At 44.9% G+C, this 20,516-nt stretch overlaps 1 protein-coding gene across 1 annotated transcript in view; it reads left to right on the top strand.

The window, feature by feature from the left end:
* The window catches only part of rab11fip5 (RAB11 family interacting protein 5), a 101,134-nt gene that overhangs the window by 61,288 nt on the left and 19,330 nt on the right, over positions 1–20,516 (top strand). Inside the window, exons 2-3 of the mRNA XM_062981904.1 lie at positions 1,030–1,481; positions 6,002–6,743. Of these exons, the coding sequence (XP_062837974.1) occupies positions 1,030–1,481; positions 6,002–6,743 (1,194 nt within the window). The remainder of the gene's footprint in view (positions 1–1,029; positions 1,482–6,001; positions 6,744–20,516) is intronic.

Here is a 20,516-nt window from a genome sequence, read left to right as displayed (position 1 = left end):
GGCCTGAATTGCCTTTGTCCTGATGTCTTGCTCCTGGGCTGCAAAGATCAGGCCTTCTGTCTCCTTCCTTCTTCAGGGTCCCATTCGTGAGCCAGAGCCAGGTCTTCTCCTTATCAGCTTTTCCTTCAATTTTGTCAAGGAACTTTCCATGCAGTGTTTTGTTGTGCCAGCTGTCAGCTCTAGTTTGCAGTGCGGTTTTCTTGTACTGGTTTTTTGTCTGCTGTGCTTTGAGGAGTTTCTGATTTTTGACTTCAATCAAAGCAGGTTCTTCACTTTGCTTGACATATTCTGCCAGGGCATGTTCTTCTTCTTTGACTGCTTGTTTTACTTGCAAGAGTCCTCTGCCCCCTGATCTTCTAGGCAGATATAGCCGGTCAACATCACTGCGAGGGTGCAGTGAATGATGAATGGTCATGAGTTTTCTTGTTTTTCTGTCCAAATTGTCCAGTTCCATCTGTGTCCAGTTTATAATGCCAGCAGTATATCTTACGACAGGTATGGCCCAGGTGTTTATGGCCTTGATGGTGTTGCCTCCATTGAGCTTGCTTTTGAGAATTTTTCTGACCCTTTGTGTGTATTCTTTGCTGACCACAGTTTTCACATGTTCATGCTTGATGTTGTCCAGCTGTAATATGCCCAGATATTTATAGGCCTCTGGCTGGTGACACCTTATTGTTTGGCCATTGGGCATATTGATGCCCTCACTTTCAATGATTTTTCCCTTCTTCAATGCCACTGTCGAACATTTGTCCAAACCAAACTCCATGTTGATATCAGTGCTAAAAATTCGGACAGTGTTGGTCAGAGATTGGATTTCAGTTTCCATTTTCCCATATAGCTTCAGGTCATCCATGTGCATCAAATGTGAAATTTTGTGAGAATTCTTAGATGTTTGGTAGCCGAGATTTATTATTATTATTATTATTATTATTATTATTATTATTATTATTATTATTATTTGAGGACCCCGGGTGTAATGCATGGCAAATGTTTTGCTGATGGCCGCCTGGCATCCGCTGTGTCTTCCAGGTGGTTCCAGCTGCACTCGAAGCCCGGGAAGAAGGAGAAGGACCGCGGGGAGGTGGAGCTGAGCCTGCAGTTCACGCGCCACAGCCTGACGGCCAGCATGTTCGACCTCTCGGCCAAGGAGAAGCCGCGCTCGCCCTTCGGGAAGCTCAAGGACAAGATGAAGGGCCGGCACAAGTATGAGCTGGAGTCGGCCTCGGCCGTGGTGCCCAGCAGCTACGGGGCCCTGGAGGACGAGGGCCCCGGCCTGGAGGGGGGCCGCAAGGGGCCGCGGCTGCCCAAGGCGGGCTTCTTCTTCAAGGGCAAGCTGCGCCGCTCCTCCCTGACCCGCTCCAACACCTCGCTCGGCTCCGACAGCACCCTCTCCTCCGCCGGGAGCCTGGCGGGCAGCGCCGGGAACGAGGCCCTGGCCCCCTCGCCCGCCCGGCACGGCAGCTTCTCCACTGACCGCTCCGGTGAGAAGGGCTCCCCGTCTAGAATCATAGAATCATAGAATAGTAGAGTTGGAAGAGACCTCATGGGCCATCTAGTCCAACCCCCTGCCAAGAAGCAGGAAATCGCATTCAAAGCACCCCCGACAGATGGCCATCCAGCCTCTGCTTAAAAGCTTCCAAGGAAGGAGCCTCCACCACGGCCCGGGGGAGAGAGTTCCACTGGTGAACAGCCCTTCTCACAGTGAGGAAGTTCTTCCTGATGTTCAGGTGGAATCTCCTTCCTTTCCTGTAGTTTGAAGCCATTGTTCCCTTGCGTCCTAGTCTGCAGGGCAGCAGAAAACAATCCTGCTCCCTCCTCCCTTTGACTTCCCTTCACGTATTTGTACATGGCTATCATGTCTCCTCTCAGCCTTCTCTTCTGCAGGCTAAACATGCCCAGCTCTTTAAGCCGCTCCTCATAGGGCTTGTTCTCCAGACCCTTAATCATTTTAGTTGCCCTCCTCTGGACGCTTTCCAGCTTGTCAACATCTCCCTTCATCTGCGGTGCCCAAAATTGGACGCAGTGTGATTCCAGGTGTGGTCTGACCAAGGCAGAATAGAATAAGGGGGAGCAGGACTTCCCTGGATCTAGACGTTATTCCCCTATTGATGAGGCCAGAATCCCATTGGCTTTTTTAGCTGCCGCATCACATTGTTGGCTCATGTTTAACTTGTTGTCCACGAGGACTCCAAGATCTTTTTCGCACACACTGCTGGGTGGGGAGGCACCGTGGCAGGCATGGGCCAACTTGGGCCCTCCGGGTGTTTTGTGCCGCACCTCAGAATAGTTCACCTTGCTATGGACACCAAGTCACACACAGAAGGAAGTCTTTTATAGTTTTGTGACCGCATCTCCCGCTATGAACCCACTCGTCCTCTTCGTTCATCCGGTAAGGCACTTCTTTCGCTCCCGCCACCATCCCAGGCTCGGTTGGCGGGGACGAGGGAGCGGGCCTTTTCTATTGTTGCTCCCCGGATCTGGAATTCCCTTCCGGAGGAGATCCGGCAAGCACCCACCCTGGCTTCCTTCAAAAAGCTGCTTAAAACCTGGCTCTTCCGCTGCGCCTTTGGATAACCGAGCCCATAGCTATAGTAGTTGCACAGGCCACCTCTTTGACTTGAAACACTGCACTTTATTCCTCTGCCCCAAAGCATCTTAGAATATCACATTGCATTTTAGTTCTTGTGGTCCCTCCAGGCCATCCTCTCCTCCATCCCAGTGGTCTTTTTTTCCCTTCTTTCTTTGCGGATTCATGTTATTTGAGTGATTATATTCCTTCTGCTTATGTGATTGTTTTAGTCAATTGTTATGTTTTGTTTTCGTTTCTAATTCTTATAGCGTTTTATAGTGTTTTCAGTGTTTTATTGTACAATGTTTTATGCTGATTTTGTATTGGAAACCGCCCTGAGTCCCTTTTGGGAGATTATACACCTGCTGTATAATTATCCCTCCCTGATAACTTGATATTGCTTTGCACCTTGGCCTGGATCTTTTGACCCAAATCGGGATTTTAATATTATTGTGTATATTGACTTTTATGACTGTTTTTAATCATGTTGAAGTTTTACTGCTCGGTTTAATGTTTTATCTGATTTGTGCTGTCGTGTCTGGGCATGGCCCCATGTAAGCCGCCCCGAGTCCCTCCGGGGAGATGGGGCGGGATATAAGAATAAAATTGTTATTATTATTATTATTATAGGGCGGTATACAAATAAACTTTTACTTACTTACTTACTTACTTACTTTTACTAGCTGTGCCCGGCCACGCGTTGCTGTGGCAAAGTATGGTGGTATGGGAAATAAAGTATCTTATATTATCTGCTTAGAACTGGATTATATGAGGCCCCTTCTACACAGCTGTATAAAATGCACACTGAAGTGGATTATATGGCAGTGTGGAGTCAAGATAATCCAGTTCAAAGCAGATAATCTATATATATATAAAAGAGTGATGGCATCACGGCGACCCACAAAACAACAAAACTACAGGCCCCCCAACCTCGAAATTTGACAACACAACCCATCATCCACGCCTCTAGGTTGATACAGCAAAAAGAAAAGAAAAATAAAGTCCTAATTAGAGAGAGAGAGGAATAATTGCTTTTATCCAATTGCTGCCAGTTAGAAGGCTAAGCTCCTCCAACTTGGTCTCCTAGCAACTCGATAAAAAATAATAAAAAACACTAAAAATTAATACAATAAAATACTATATAACAGAAAATAACTAAAAATAATACAAGAAAATAATAAAATATAATAAATAAAAATATAACTTACAATAAAATTAATAAAAAAATGCAAATAACGCCAAATAAAAATTACACAACAATTTTTAACCAATACCACCACCACTTTGCCACAGCAACGCGTGGCCGGGCACAGCTAGTAGATTATAAATGGGTAATATAGCTATATGGAAGGGCCTTGAGTTTGGACTGCCATATAATCCAGTTAAAATCAGATAATTTGTATTTTATAGGCAGTGTGGAAGAGGCCTAAGTGAGGCCTAACTCTGCCTGTGCCCTGGGCTGAGTGGGTTGCTAGGAGACGTGGGCGGAGCTTAGCATTCTAACTGGCAGCAATTGGATAAAAACAATGATTCCTCTCCCTCTAATTAGGATTTTCTTTTTATTTTCTTTTTGTTGTATGAACGTAGAGGCATGGATGAGGGGTTGTGCTGCCAATTTTAGTGTTTCTGGGATGTGTAGTTTTGTTGTTTTGTCCTAGGCCGAAATTTCATTACCCTTATATATATATAGATTGAGCAAAAGCAAATATATATGAATCAAGGCAGGCAAATATAAGGTTTCCAAAGTTGTTGTAAAAGAGTCAATAAAAATCCAATAGTTCATAAGCCATAAAATCCAATAGTCCATAGGCAAAACAGTAGACAATATATCCAAAAGAACATAGACCCAAAGATACAAAGATCCAGGAACAGGAGACTTTTCTAAGGCGGGAATCAGGAACATCTACTCAGATGAAGTGAGAATTTATTTATTTATTTATTTATTTACAGTATTTATATTCCGCCCTTCTTTCTCACCCCGAAGGGGACTCAGGGCGGATTACAATGAACACATATATGGCAAACATTCAATGCCAACAGACAAACAACATACATTAGACAGACTCAGAGGCATTTTTTTTAACATTTTCCCAGCTTCACGATTCCGGCCACAGGGGGAGCTGTTGCTTCACCGTCCATTGGTGGCTGTTCTTCCTCTTCTTTTCCTTGTGAGCAGTTTTATGGTGTTGTAGATTAGTTAAATTAGCCTCCCGCATAAAGCGTACCTAAATTTTCCCTACTTGACAGATGCAACTGTCTTTCGGGGCTGCTAGGTCAACAGCAAGCCGGGGCTATTTTTTTTTTTATGGTCGGAGGCTTAACCCGACCCGGGCTTCGAACTCATGACCTCTCGGTCAGTAGTGATTTATAGCAGCTGGTTACTAGCCAGCTGCGCCACAGGCCGGCCCCTTTGACAAAAATCTATCTCAAAACACACAGTTTTAAAAGCAACCCAAGAATGCATTTCTCTTTCCTTCAGAGGCCTCCCTCTTCCCAGCCAACCTTACACTCCTACGAGGCTGAGACACTCCTTTCCATAACAACCGGTCCGCCCTAGATAATGATGGCGCCCCTTCAAGGACGTTATCTCGCACCTGAACTGGGGTTTGAGACATCTGCTCATTTATTCCCATGGGAATGTCATCCTGGCTGCTATCTATGGCCGGCTGAGTCAAGAGTTCATTCTGCTCAAGCTGCATTTCTCGAGCCTCTGAATCAGCCTGTATTATTCCCATCCCCATGCCATCATCCAGAAATTCATCCTGCATCCCATCATCTAACTGTTGTAACTGAAACCCAGAATCCCCTTCTTCATCCTCAGTCTGGCTATGCTGTTGTTGAGTCACAACATTTTGAACTCCAACTCCAACAATTCCTAACAGCCGGTAGCTGATAGAGGGAGCTCATCCGCACTCTCCCCGGGTAGGATTCGAACCTGGCAGCCTTTAGATCAGCAACCCAACCTTCAAGTCACTTAGTCCACTACGCCATCTGGGGGCTCCAGATGTTGTGCTGCCCTGTGTTGACAAAATGTAAATCTCCTATCTAACCGCTCATTAGACTGAGCACCTGGAATTTCTTCCTCTGAGCTCATCTCTGCTTCTGACCTTGCTTCCCTAGCGAACTGCCTTTCTGGAGTGTGGCCTTCAGACAGAGACTGCTCAACTGCAGGACTTAAAAATCTCTTGCTGATTCTCCTGCTGGTCTGCAGGCCCAGAATCCCCACTGTCCTCAAGTGCAGGCACAATCAAAGGCTGAACTACAACAATACTGAACTCCATGGTTTCACGTTGATTGGGAGCTGTATGGTGACAGCGGGAGTGTGGAGGGATGGGTGTGTTATCTTTGTGAAGCATGCTGGGGAAAGTGTTTAATTTATTTGTACAATGTACGGCAATAAAGTTATTCTATTCTGTCCGCCTTTCCCTCCAGTGAGAGACTTCCTGCCTTCCCCAAAGCTGACCCACAAGCGGGCCTTCAGCGACGAGGCCTCCCAGGTGGCCCTGCTGCCCGAATCCAAATCGGTCCAGAGCCTGAAGCCTTCCGGGAAGGAGCCCATCTCGCGCTCCTCGCTCTGCATCAACGGAAGCCATATTTACTGCGAGGAGCCGCCCCCCAAGCCTTCCTTCCTCTCCTCGCCCTCGGCTCCGGCCGCCCCGCAGAAGCCGCCAGACGAGGGGCCGCGTGGGCCCGACCCGGAAATGCCCACCTGGTCTGGTGTCCGTGGGCAGAAGGGCCCCCCCAAGGACCCCCCCAGGTTCATCCCCTCGCCGCCCATCTTGGCCGCCCAGGAGGAGGACAAGCTGTCGGTCAAGACCATCGCCCTGAACAAGCAGCGGGGCCGGGCCAAGAAGGAGGAGGCCCTGCGGGCGGAGGGCCGGCCGGTCCAGATGGCGGCCCCCTTGGTCTTCTCCTCGGAGGTGGTCCGGGTCCGGCCGCAGGAGAGGGCCCCCAAGACGGAGCAGGAGGAGGAGGAGGAGAAGAGGAAGGCCCGGACCGGCTTCTTCCGCCGGCGCAGCAGCAGCAAAGACAGCGGGACGGGGCCCACGAGGGTCTCGTCAGAAAGCGGGGACCCCCAGGCCTCTCCGGGTCCGGCCAGCGCGGAAGAGCGGGGACGGAGCAGCAGCGCCAGCGGGTGGTTTGGCCGGCAGGACACCAAGGAGAGGAGGCCCAGGTGAGAGACCGAGGAGGGCGGGCGGTGGGCAAAGGGGTCTCTGGCCTCTTAAACGTTTCCCCTCCCAACGTGTTGTCATGAATACTTTTAAAACCAGGCATAGGCAAATTTCGGTCCACCACGTATTTTGGACTATTAGAAATAACTGCCCCCAGCCTCTGGGCATATATCGCTTTGGAAATAAATGGCAGTCATAACCTTATTGAAAAGGAAAAATGAGGTCATATCCATTTGGCAAATATGAATCTCCATGAACATGTGGAGACCACCTTTTGAAAACCACTGGTCAAGAAAAGCATGACCTTGTTAGAAGTCAACGCTTTGAACAAGTGATATTCATAAGCATTCATAGAATCATAGAATCATAGAATAGTAGAGTTGGAAGAGACCTCAAGGGCCATCTAGTCCAACCCCCCGCTAAGAAGCAGGAAATCGCATTCAAAGCACCCCCGACAGATGGCCATCCAGCCTTTGCTTAAAAGCCTCCAAAGAAGGAGCCTCCACCACGGCCCGGGGGAGAGAGTTCCACTGCCGAACAGCCCTCACAGTGAGGAAGTTCTTCCTGATGTTCAGGTGGAATCTCCTTTCCTGTAGTTTGAAGCCATTGTTCCGTGTCCTAGTCTGCAGGGCAGCAGAAAACAAGCTTGCTCCCTCCTCCCTATGACTTCCCCTCACATATTTGTACATGGCTATCATGTCTCCTCTCAGCCTTCTCTTCTGCAGGCTAAACATGCCCAGCTCTTTAAGCCTCTCCTCATAGGGCTTGTTCTCCAGACCCTTAATCATTTTAGTTGCCCTCCTCTGGACGCTTTCCAGCTTGTCAGCATCTCCCTTCATCTGCGGTGCCCAAAACTGGACACAGTATTCCAGGTGTGGTCTGACCAAGGCAGAATAGAGGGGGAGCATGACTTCCCTGGATCTAGACGTTATTCCCCTATTGATGCAGGCCAAAATCCCATTGGCTTTTTTAGCTGCCGCATCACATTGTAGGCTCATGTTTAACTTGTTGTCCACGAGGACTCCAAGATCTTTTTCGCACACACTGCTGTCAAGCCAGGCGTCCCCCATTCTGTATCTTTGATTTCCATTTTTTCTGCCGAAGTGAAGTATCTTGCATTTGTCCCTGTTGAACTTCATAAGCATTCATAAGCATTCGGGGCCGGGCTGTGGCGCAGCTGGCTAGTAACCAGCTGCTATAAATCACTACTGACCGAGAGGTCATGAGTTCGAAGCCCAGGTCGGGTTAAGCCTCCGACCATTAATAGCCCCGGCTTGCTGTTGACCTATGCAGCCCCGAAAGACAGTTGCACCTGTCAATTAGGGAAATTTAGGGACGCTTTATGTGGGAGGCTAATTTACAACACCATAAAACTGCCAGCAAAACACGAGGAAAGGAATGAGGAAGTACAGCCACCACTGGACGGTGAAGCAACAGCTCCCCCTGTGGCCGGAATCGTGAAGCTGGGAAAATGTTAAAAAAAATGCCTCTGAGTCTGTCTAATGTATGTTGTTTGTCTGTTGGCATTGAATGTTTGCCATATATGTGTTCATTGTAATCCGCCCTGAGTCCCCTTTGGGGTGAGAAAGAAGGGCGGAATATAAATACTGTAAATAAATAAATAAATGTAATGTCACACAAGTAACTTGGCTGTTAGACTGAAGAACCATGCCTTTGAACTGCCAAGGACAAAGACATGCCACTCCAAAAATATATTTGGTTAGCACAGTATGGTTGTTTCTTTGAAGTTGAAATTGCAGTTGTAACTGTAATTGCAGTGGCAATTTCCGAAAAGATATACACCCCCTTGAAACCACTTAGTTTAAAATATACACTCAGAGATTTAAAAAAAAGTCTTCTTTGAAAAATAACGTATTTTGTTTACTTACAAACATCTTGTATTAATTCACCATACAGGCACATTTCTTATTGAAGTTCAGTTATAGATAGAGTGTAGATCTCTCTGTGTTGAGTACACACGGTATCATTCTTAGTCAATAGTCCATAGTCCTTAGGTATAATTGTACTCACTGAAGTTTTTAAGTCATACTTCTCTATTGAAGTCCAAACAGCAATATGCATCCACCTCCACTGAGGTCGGATGAAAAACAGGCATCCACTTCCATTGAAGTGTAAAGCAGACACTGAATACAAAATGGAGTCCTGAGTCTGAACATGCTCAGTACAATCACATGCCTATAGTCCCTCTCACACCAAAGAAGTACAGTTAAATGGCAAATCAGCATACACATAGAATACAGGTTAGCAAATATATACAAATACATAGTGAAAGGTTTGGAAGGTTGCTATATCCAACATGGACTTCTTGTTGGAATTCCAACATGTTTGCTATTTCCAACAGCTGATAGTTGTTAGGAATTGTGGGAGTTGAAGTCCAAAACCCCTGGCGGACCGAAGTTTGCGCATGCCTGTTTTAAACTCTAAAAAGCATTTAAAAGGTTCTTTTATTTTGTTCACAATGAGGCAGAGAGTACACCACAGAGAAATACAGAGAAAGAAGGTAGACACACAGACTCTAGATACATTGGGAATACAAACAAAGGGGAATTACTGGGTTGCTGTGAGTTTTTCAGGCTACGTGGCCTTGTTCCAGTAGCATTCTCTCCTGACGTTTCGCCTGCATCTATGGCAGGCACCTTCAGAGGTTGTGAGGTCTATTGAAAATGAGGCAGTGGTGTTTATATATTTGTGGAATAATGTCCAGGGTGGGAGAAAGAAAGAACTCTTGCCTGTTGGAGGCAAGTTGCATTTTAAGCAGCAGTGCATGTCAGAGTAATGCGCGCAGTGTAGCAGCAGATGTATGATGTCAGTGAAGCGCAGAACGAATGGACGTCAGAGACGATGTAAAAAGTATTTACAAAGTTTTACTGAACAAGACAAATAGACACAGGGCTCTCACTCTAGTCAAACAGCACGGATCTTCTCAGCAGGCAGAACAGAGCTCATCTGATGCAATCAGCAATATTACAAACACACTTGTAGTCTGGACACTCCTCTCTGGCTCCAGCCACACATCCAAGGCCAATACAGCTTCTTACCAAATTAACTCTTTACACACTATAGCATTTCCTGGATGATGCAATACATGCTAGACACAAATTTCATTTAAACACTATCTATACACAAATCCCACATTAACAGTGCACTTGCGCGTTGTGTGCAGAGTATTTTACTCAATGCGCTTTAGCTCCGCATCTTGCAGCAGGAGAGATGTTCCACCCCCCTACTCTTCCTCCATTGTGTTCCTTGCAAGATTAGGATGGAAAGAATATGTGTGTGTTATAAAAGGACTTCCTGACGCCCTGGAAGCTTTGCCTGGAACAATAACGCAGCAGCGAGACCCCTTCTACGTACACTGCCATATAATCCAGTTCAAAACGGATAATCTGGATTTTATGTGGCAGTGTAGAATGGAACTCAGGCTTTCCTATGGTAGGCATACTTTGAGTCTGTACGCTTTTTTCTTCGCTGTGCTTTTCGTGTGGGAAACAGAATACATAAGACTATTTTTTAACTCCTGAGGACTGTAGTGAAGTGGCGCATGTGCGAGCTCTGAGAGGCAGAGAAGGAGGTACGGTAATACCCTGTTTCCCCAAAAATAAGACATCCCCAGAAAATAAGACCTAGTAGAGATTTTGCTGAATTGCTAAATATAAGGCCTCCCCTGAAAGTAAGACCTAGAAAAGTTTTTGTTTGGAAGCATGTCTGCCAAACAGAACATCAGAGCATGCAGGATTGGTAAATGTATGTACCATAGATTGCTGTACATGGAAATAATGGTAGTAACAAGAAATTCTTGACAGGATTCACAGTTTGTCTGGTTATGCTGATTTGTGATGACAACTACTGTATAGTATACTAGCTGTGCCCGGCCACGCATTGCTGTGGCGAAGTCTGGTGGTGTCAGGACCCAGGCTACAGATCACCAATAACCATGCGCAGAGGCCAGATTCTATCTAATATCTTTATTAAAGGAATATATAAAGTCAATAAAAACAAGTGAAGAATATAGTTCAGAAGTAGACCTTTCAGGAAAGGTCAAATATAGTCCAGGAAAATAATGTCCAATATGTGATATTAAAGTCCAAAGTTATAATCCAATAACCGAAACACACACTTTGCCGAGCAAAGTGTGGGGAAATGACAAGGTCTTTTAGTCCATTGAAGCTTGACAACAAGGCTGGAAAACAAACTAGATTCTTGGCTAAACAAGACTTGATACGAGGCAACAAAAGGCAAGAACAAGGTCTGTGGCGAGGTCCGCGGTCAAACGTGAAACAAGGCAGGCTTGGAACTTGGTCATGGAAACAAGGAACTGGAGTAGCGTAGTCCACACACGATCTCACTCCTCAAGCTGACGAGTTGACTCCGCAAGGTTTCCGTCGCAGCAAAACACCTAAATAGGGTCTCGTTTCCCGCCAGAAGAACACTTTCCCTGGAGAACTAGAAGTGAAACCCACTCTGTCCAGATGCATGACTCCTTAGAATTTCCCAAGGGAAGCAGACCTAATCAGCTAATTGTTTGGCTGCGATTCTGGCGCTCCGGCGATTCGCCTCCCTAGCGCCTCTCTCTTTATTATAATTGTCCTTTCGAGAAAACGGGGGAGAATTCTGCCCAAGGCTTGTTTGGCTGACTTCTTGAGGGCAAACATCCTCCAGGTGCAGGGGCTCCGATTCTGGCTGAATCGGTGGGAATCCCAAGTTTTCCTCTTCGTCTGCCACAATAGTACTAGGAACAGGACTACATGGCCCATGAGACATCACAGGTGGTATGGGAAATAAAGTATTGAGGAATTGGTGGTAGTTAAGGTAAAGGGTAAAGGTTTTCTCCTGACATTAAGTCCATTATAAATGGGTTATATAGCTGTGTGGAAAGGCCTTGAGTCTACACTGCCATATAACCCGTTTAAAATCAGATAATCTGTATTTTATAGGCAGTGTGGAAGAGGCCTAAGTGAGGCCTAACTCTGCCTGCCCCCTGGGCTGAGTGGGTTGCTAGGAGACCAAGTGGGCGGAGCTTAGCCTTCTAACTGGCAGCAATTGGATAAAAACAATTATTCCTCTCCCTCTAATTAGGACTTGATTTTTCTTTTCTTTTTGTTGTATGAACGTAGAGGCATGGATGAGGGATTATGCTGCCAAGTTTAGTGTTTCTGGGATGTGTAGTTTTGTTGTTTTATCCTAGGCCGAAATTTCATTACCCTTTTATATAGATAGATAATAAATGTTCATTTTTTTGTTTAACAATAATAGTGAATTCTTCATGGAAAAATAAGACATCCCCTGAAAATAAGACCTAGCACATTTTTGGGAGCAAAAATTTATATAAGACACTGTCTTGTTTTCGGGGAAACACGGTAGGATACAAGGGCAGACCAGACGGGTGAAAGAGGCGTGTTCTTTTTATCAGAGCAGGGGTAGTCTTATATGGCGAGTATATCCAAAAAACTAAATTTTAACTGGAAAAGTTGGGGGCCGTCTTATACGCTAAGTCGTCTTATACACTGGAAAACACGGTAGATTTGGTTCATGAAGCCAGAGCAAAACCTGTGCTTTCTGTACAGAACTAACCCATTAAAAATATGCAGAAAAACACAGCTTACATTCAGTGATTCCCTAGAAATGCAGAACTGTCGTTGTCTTTGTTTTCTCCCACATTTGGGGAGGGAATGGCGGGGCTCCTGTGTCTTTGCATGGGAGGATGAACATTTGTATTTACCTGCCTCCTGTAAAAGAGTTGTGGGCAGGAGGCCAGGAAGAGGTGCAGGTCCCCTCTGTCTTTATTTGTTTATTTACAGTATTTATGTCCCACTTTTTTTTTCTCAGGGCGGATCACAATGCGCATATACATGGCAAACATTCAATGCCATATGACATACAGAGACAGAGACACAGAGGCTATTTAACATTTTCCAGCTTCTGGCTTCATGAGGGTATGCTTGATTCTAGTTTGTAGTGTGGCTTTCTTGTACTGGTTTTCTGTCTGCTGTGCTTTGAGGAGTTTCTGATTTTTGACTTCAACCAAAGCAGGTTCTTCACTTGGCTTTACATCTTCTGCCAGGGCATGTTCTTCTTCTTTGACTGCTTGTTTTACTTGCAAGAGTCCTCTGCCCCCTGATCTTCTAGGCAGATATAGCCGGTCAACATCACTGCGAGGGTGCAGGGAATGATGAATGGTCATGGGTTTTCTTGTTTTTCTGTCCAAATTGTCCAGTTCCGCCTGTGTCCAGTTTATAATGCCAGCAGTATATCTTATGACAGGTATGGCCCAGGTGTTTATGGCTTTGATGGTGTTGCCTCCATTGAGCTTCTTCTTCTTCTTCTTATTATTATTATTATTATTATTATTGACACAACGACGTTGTATGGCACAGCAAACAAGATAGATATGCTGGATTTCGTTTCACAAAACCACAAGTCGAACACTTCCCAAGTGTCTAGGACTGTGTGATGTATTTTCGGATGATGCGTGCAGATCCCAGCAGGGTGGCCTTTTGCAGTTGGCAGATCGTAATTTTGTCAATGTCTATTGTTTCCAAATGCCGGCTGAGATCTTTTGGCACGGCACCCAATGTGCCCATCACCACCGGGACCACCTGCACTGGTTTCTGCCAGAGTCTTTGAAGTTTAATCTTGAGGTCCTGATAGCGGCTGAGTTTTTCTTGTTGTTTTTCGTCAACGCGACTGTCACCTGGGATGGCAAAATCAATGATCCAAACCTTGTTCTTTTCCACAACTGTGATATCTGGTGTGTTGTGTTCCAGAACTTTGTCAGTCTGGATTCGGAAGTCCCACAGTATCTTGGCCTGTTCATTTTCCACGACCTTTGCTGGTTTGTGATCCCACCAGTTCTTTGCTGCTGGCAGGTGGTACTTGATGCATAAGTTCCAATGGATCATTTGGGCCACACAGTTATGCCTCTGTTTATAGTCTGTCTGTGCAATTTTCTTACAGCAGCTGAGGAGATGATCCATGGTTTCGTCAGCTTCCTTGCACAGTCTGCATTTTGGGTCATCAGCTGATTTTTCAATCTTGGCCTTAATTGCCTTTGTTCTGATGGCTTGCTCCTGGGCTTGCAAGGATCAGGCCTTCTGTCTCCTTCTTCAGGGTCCCATTTGTGAGCCAGAGCCAGGTCTTCTCCTTATCAGCTTTTCCTTCAATTTTGTCAAGGAACTTTCCATGCAATGTTTTGTTGTGCCAGCTGTCAGCTCTACTTTGTAGTGTGGTTTTCTTGTACTGGTTTTTTGTCTGCTGTGCTTTGAGGAGTTTCTGATTTTTGACTTCAATCAAAGCAGGTTCTTCACTTTGCTTGACATATTCTGCCAGGGCATGTTCTTCTTCTTTGACTGCTTGTTTTACTTGTAAGAGTCCTCTGCCCCCTGATCTTCTAGGCAGATACAGCCGGTCAACATCACTGCGAGGGTGCAGTGAATGATGAATGGTCATGGGTTTTCTTGTTTTTCTGTCCAAATTGTCCAGTTCCATCTGTGTCCAGTTTATAATGCCAGCAGTATATCTTATGACAGGTATGGCCCAGGTGTTTATGGCCTTGATGGTGTTGCTTCCATTGAGCTTGCTTTTGAGAATTTTTCTGACCCTTTGTGTGTATTCTTTACTGACCACAGTTTTCACATGTTCATGCTTGATGTTGTCCAGCTGTAATATGCCCAGATATTTATAGGCCTCTGGCTGGTGACACTTTATTGTTTGGCCATTAGGCATATTTATGCCCTCACTTTCAATGATTTTTCCCTTCTTCAATGCCACTGTCGAACATTTGTCCAAACCAAACTCCATGTTGATATCAGTGCTAAAAATTCGGACAGTGTTGGTCAGAGACTGGATTTCAGTTGCCTCCATTGAGCTGCTGCTTCTTCTTCTTCTTCTTCTTCTTCTTCTTCTTCTTCTTCTTATTATTATTATTATTATTATTATTATTATTATTATGTTTTTAAGCAGAGGCTGGATGTTCCTCTGTTGGGAGTGCTTTGATTGTGTGTTCCTTTGTGGCAGAAGTGGGTTGGACTGATAACCCTTGAGCGGTTCTCTTGCATCTATGGTTCTGTGAACGATGTCAGTTTCCTCTGGGCATGTGCAGAATATACTTCCTTCGCTTTCAATAGGGATGGCAGCTGAGCCTCCCATGTTTGCATGCGGAGCCGGGGCTGAGCTTGTTTTCGGCTGCTCCCGACCCGCAGCCTGTGCCGCTTGCCAAGGAATGCTCCTCCTCCCGGCACAGAAATACCTGACTTGGCAATTGGGCAAAGAGGGGAGGAAGGAATTTCCGGAATCCGCCTCCAGACCCGCTTGTCCTGGCTGGCGCTGCGCATGGAAGGAGGGAAGGAGGGACAGGCCGGCCAGAAGCTCGTCTCCAAATCCCTCTGGTCCAAGGGTCAAAAAGCAACAATGCAACTGTGTTCTCGAAGGCTTTCATGGCCAAAAACACTGAGTTCCAGCAGTTTTTTTTTGGGCTGAATGGTGATGTTCCAGTTGCATTCTCTCCTGTCATTTCACCTGCATCTGTGGCTAATGGCATATTCAGGGGTTCTGTTGGCAGTGAAGCAAGTGGAGTGTGTGTTGTGTGTATATACACACGTAATAAAAGTGAGAAATGTGTATAGATGTATGTGGCGGAGGTGTTCACTTACACAGACAGTCTCCCGCCTTCACAAACAAGCTATAGTTCTGGAGCAGAACAACTACTTTCAAAGGAAGTGTTGCACAATGAAACAGAAATAACACTTTCCAACCAGGAACAGAACAGTTTTGAAATTTTGTTACATGGTGTAATAATAGTATTATTCTTATAATACGAGGATTTAAAGATCGAACTGCAAAGACTCTGGCCCCAGCCAGTCAAGTGGGTCCCAGTGGTGATCGGCACGCTGGGTACAGTGCCTAAAGATCTTGCCCAACACTTGAAAACAGTTGGCGACGACAAAATTACTGCAAAAGGCCGCCCTATTTGGATCTGCATGCATTATTCGCCGATACATCACACAGTCCTAGACACTTGGTAAGGGTCCGACGTGTGATCCAATACAACAGCCAGCAGAGTGATCTTGTTTCCTGTGTACTCATCTTGTTGTGTATCTAATAATAATAATAATAATAATAATAATAATAACAACAACAACAACAACAACAACAACAACAAATCAGTACAAGAAAACCACACTACAAACTAGAGCTGACAGCTGGCACAACAAAACACTGCATGGAAAGTTCCTTGACAAAATTGAAGGAAAAGCTGACAAGGAGAAGACCTGGCTCTGGCTCACGAATGGGACCCTGAAGAAGGAGACAGAAGGCCTGATCCTTGCAGCCCAGGAGCAAGCCAGCAGGACAAATGAAATCAAGGCCAAGATCGAAAAATCAGCTGATGACCCAAAATGCAGACTGTGCAAGGAAACCGACGAAACCATGGATCATATCCTCAGCTGCTGTAAGAAAATCGCACAGACAGACTACAAACAGAGGCACAACTATGTGGCCCAAATGATTCATTGGAACTTATGCCTCAAGTACCACCTCCCAGCAGCAAAGAACTGGTGGGATCACAAACCTGCAAAAGTCTTGGAAAATGAACATGCAAAGATACTGTGGGACTTCCGAATCCAGACTGACAAAGTTCTGGAACACAACACACCAACATCACAGTTGTGGAAAAGAAAAAGGTTTGGATCATTGATGTTGCCATCCCAGGTGACAGCTGCATTGACGAAAAACAACAGGAAAAACTCCGCCGCTCTCAGGACCTCAAGATTGAACTTCAAAGACTCTGGCAGAAACCAGTGCAGGTGGTCTGCATTTTGGGTCATCAGCTGATTTTTCGATCTTGGCCTTGATTGCCTTTGTCCTGATGTCTTGCTCCTGGGCTGCAAGGATCAGGCCTTCTGTCTCCTTCTTCAGGGTCCCATTCGTGAGCCAGAGCCAGGTCTTCTATTATTATTTTTATTATTATTATTATTATTATTAATGGCCTTTGTCCTGATGTCTTGCTCCTGGGCTGCAAGGATCAGGCCTTCTGTCTCCTTCTTCAGGGTCCCATTCGTGAGCCAGAGCCAGGTCTTCTATTATTATTATTATTATTATTATTATTATTATTATTATTATTATTATTATTAATGGCCTTTGTCCTGATGTCTTGCTCCTGGGCTGCAAGGATCAGGCCTTCTGTCTCCTTCTTCAGGGTCCCATTCGTGAGCCAGAGCCAGGTCTTCTATTATTATTTTTATTATTATTATTATTATTATTAATGGCCTTTGTCCTGATGTCTTGCTCCTGGGCTGCAAGGATCAGGCCTTCTGTCTCCTTCTTCAGGGTCCCATTCGTGAGCCAGAGCCAGGTCTTCTATTATTATTATTATTATTATTATTATTATTATTATTATTATTATTAATGGCCTTTGTTCTGATGTCTTGCTCCTGGGCTGCAAGGATCAGGCCTTCTGTCTCCTTCTTCAGGGTCCCATTCGTGAGCCAGAGCCAGGTCTTCTATTATTATTATTATTATTATTATTATTATTATTATTATTATTAATGGCCTTTGTCCTGATGTCTTGCTCCTGGGCTGCAAGGATCAGGCCTTCTGTCTCCTTCTTCAGGGTCCCATTCGTGAGCCAGAGCCAGGTCTTCTATTATTATTATTATTATTATTATTATTATTATTATTATTAATGGCCTTTGTTCTGATGTCTTGCTCTTGGGCTGCAAGGATCAGGCCTTCTGTCTCCTTCTTCAGGGTCCCATTCGTGAGCCAGAGCCAGGTCTTCTATTATTATTATTATTATTATTATTATTATTATTAATGGCCTTTGTCCTGATGTCTTGCTCCTGGGCTGCAAGGATCAGGCCTTCTGTCTCCTTCTTCAGGGTCCCATTCGTGAGCCAGAGCCAGGTCTTCTATTATTATTTTTATTATTATTATTATTAATGGCCTTTGTCCTGATGTCTTGCTCCTGGGCTGCAAGGATCAGGCCTTCTGTCTCCTTCTTCAGGGTCCCATTCGTGAACCAGAGCCAGGTCTTCTATTATTATTATTATTATTATTATTATTATTATTATTATTATTATTATTAATTGCCTTTGTCCTGATGTCTTGCTCCTGGGCTGCAAGGATCAGGCCTTCTGTCTCCTTCTTCAGGGTCCCATTCGTGAGCCAGAGCCAGGTCTTCTATTATTATTATTATTATTATTATTATTATTATTATTATTATTATTATTAATGGCCTTTGTTCTGATGTCTTGCTCCTGGGCTGCAAGGATCAGGCCTTCTGTCTCCTTCTTCAGGGTCCCATTCGTGAGCCAGAGCCAGGTCTTCTATTATTATTATTATTATTATTATTAATGGCCTTTGTCCTGATGTCTTGCTCCTGGGCTGCAAGGATCAGGCCTTCTGTCTCCTTCTTAAGGGTCCCATTCGTGAGCCAGAGCCAGGTCTTCTATTATTATTATTATTATTATTATTATTATTATTATTATTATTAATTGCCTTTGTGCTGATGTCTTGCTCCTGGGCTGCAAGGATCAGGCCTTCTGTCTCCTTCTTCAGGGTCCCATTCGTGAGCCAGAGCCAGGTCTTCTATTATTATTTTTATTATTATTATTATTAATTGCCTTTGTCCTGATGTCTTGCTCCTGGGCTGCAAGGATCAGGCCTTCTGTCTCCTTCTTCAGGGTCCCATTCGTGAGCCAGAGCCAGGTCTTCTATTATTATTTTTATTATTATTATTATTAATTGCCTTTGTCCTGATGTCTTGCTCCTGGGCTGCAAGGATCAGGCCTTCTGTCTCCTTCTTCAGGGTCCCATTCGTGAACCAGAGCCAGGTCTTCTCCTTGTCAGCTTTTCCTTCAATTTTGTCTATTATTATTATTATTATTATTATTATTATTATTATTATTATTATTATTATTATTATTATTATTATTATTATTATTATTATTATTATTCCCTGGCAGAAAGGGGCTGGACTGGGAGGCCCTTGGGGTCCCTTTCGACTCTGTGATTCTTTTCTACTCCTTTTGCCATGGTTGTCATGGCATACCACGCGTGACCGTGCCTTGTGTGCATGCAGATAGCTTCACTTCAAAGGTGCCTCTCTTCCAGATGTGCGGGCGCATTGTTTGAGTTGTGGAGAGCAGTGGGATGGATCACTCCTTGATTTTTAGCCTTATCACAGGTCGGCGTCTTTTGCAAAGCACATCTGCTTTGAAAACAGTCACAATGACAGGGAAACATTATGCGCTGATGGAGCTTATGTGCAGATTACATGCATGGTCCTTATTCCGTTCCCAAGTTTGAGTATGGAGAAGACATTGGAGTCATTTGTTGTTGGTGGGTCTCCCAAAGTTTCGTCCGAAGGAGATCTGGACTTCATCTCCCAGGCACTTCAGCCAGTTTGGCATTGTATTGGGGATTCTGGGAGCTGCGGTTTACACGATGTAACAAAATAGGAAAAATGTTCTGTTCCTGGTTCGAAAGTGTTATTTCCTGTTTAATTGCACAGTCCTTACTTTGAAAGAAGATACTAATGGAGTAGTATCAACTCCAGAGACTTTGTTTTTGTGCCACAAACTATGTTGAATAGGTTGAGACTCCTACGAGATAGTCATTGAAAAACTAGAGGAAAATGTGTTGTTTTTGCAGTTTAATCATCTTTTCCCATATTTTTATGATAGAACCAATTAGGAAATGACATTGATAACCCAGGAACAACTATCGTGTTACGTAGTGTTATGGAACCATAGAATTGGAAGGACCCCCAAAGGCCATCCAGTCCAACCCCCCCTTCTTTTTACCAGGCAGGAATGCACAATCAAAGCCTTCCCAATAAATGTCTATCCATTCTCTGCTGACGTTTGGCCCACATCTATGGCAGGCATCCTCAGAGGTTGTGAGGTCTGTTGGAAACTAGACAAGTGGGGTTGATATATCTGTGGAATGATGTCCAGGGTGAGAGAAAGAACCCTTGTCTGTTGGAAGCTAGTGTGAATGTTGCAATTGACCACCTTGATTAGCATTGAATAGCTTTGCAGCTTCAAAGCCTGGCTGCTTCCTGCCTGTGGGAATCATTTGTTGGGAGGTGTCAGCTGGCCCTGATTGTTTCCTGTCTGGAATTCTCTTGTGTTTTGAGTGTTGTTCTCTATTTACTGTCCTGATTTGAGAGTTTTTTCAATACTGGTAGCCGGATTGTGTTCACTTTCATGGTTTCCTCCTTCCTGTTGAAATTGTCCACGTTCTTCTTGTGGATATCAATGGCGTCTCTGTGTCGTCTGAAAATGTGGTTGTCAAGAATGGTCCAGCCTTTCCCTGTTCTCCAATAATAATCTGCTGTGTTCAGGCTGGTTCCTCAAGTGCTCTGCTATAGATGATTTCTCTGGCTGAGTGAGTCTTTGGTTGAGTGAGTGCCTTTCATGTTCCTTGATTCATGTTTGGGCAACGTTACAGCGTTTGGTGGTCTTTATTAGACTTATTTCTTTATTTAAAACACGTATATTTCACCCTTCTCACCCCGAAGGGGACTCTGTCAGGGGAGACGACGGAGGGGTGAGACCCTGGTTGCCGTGCAGAGTGGGTTCCAAAAATCATCATCCCGGTCTCACCTCCTTCTCCAGGCTGTCTTCCTATGCGGAGAATCAGCACTGGTCAACAAACAGTCCAGCAGGCGAAGGGTCAGTTGAAATCCAACTGTTGTTTAACTTTATTTACATAACTATTTACAGTTGCAGTTATTCACAATAAATCCTGGACAC

This window comes from Anolis carolinensis, chromosome 5 (genome assembly GCF_035594765.1).
Source record: "Anolis carolinensis isolate JA03-04 chromosome 5, rAnoCar3.1.pri, whole genome shotgun sequence".
Classification (NCBI taxonomy): domain Eukaryota; kingdom Metazoa; phylum Chordata; class Lepidosauria; order Squamata; family Dactyloidae; genus Anolis; species Anolis carolinensis.
The sequence above is the reverse complement of the archived record's forward strand: the minus strand, read 5'-3'. Positions and strand labels throughout refer to the sequence as shown.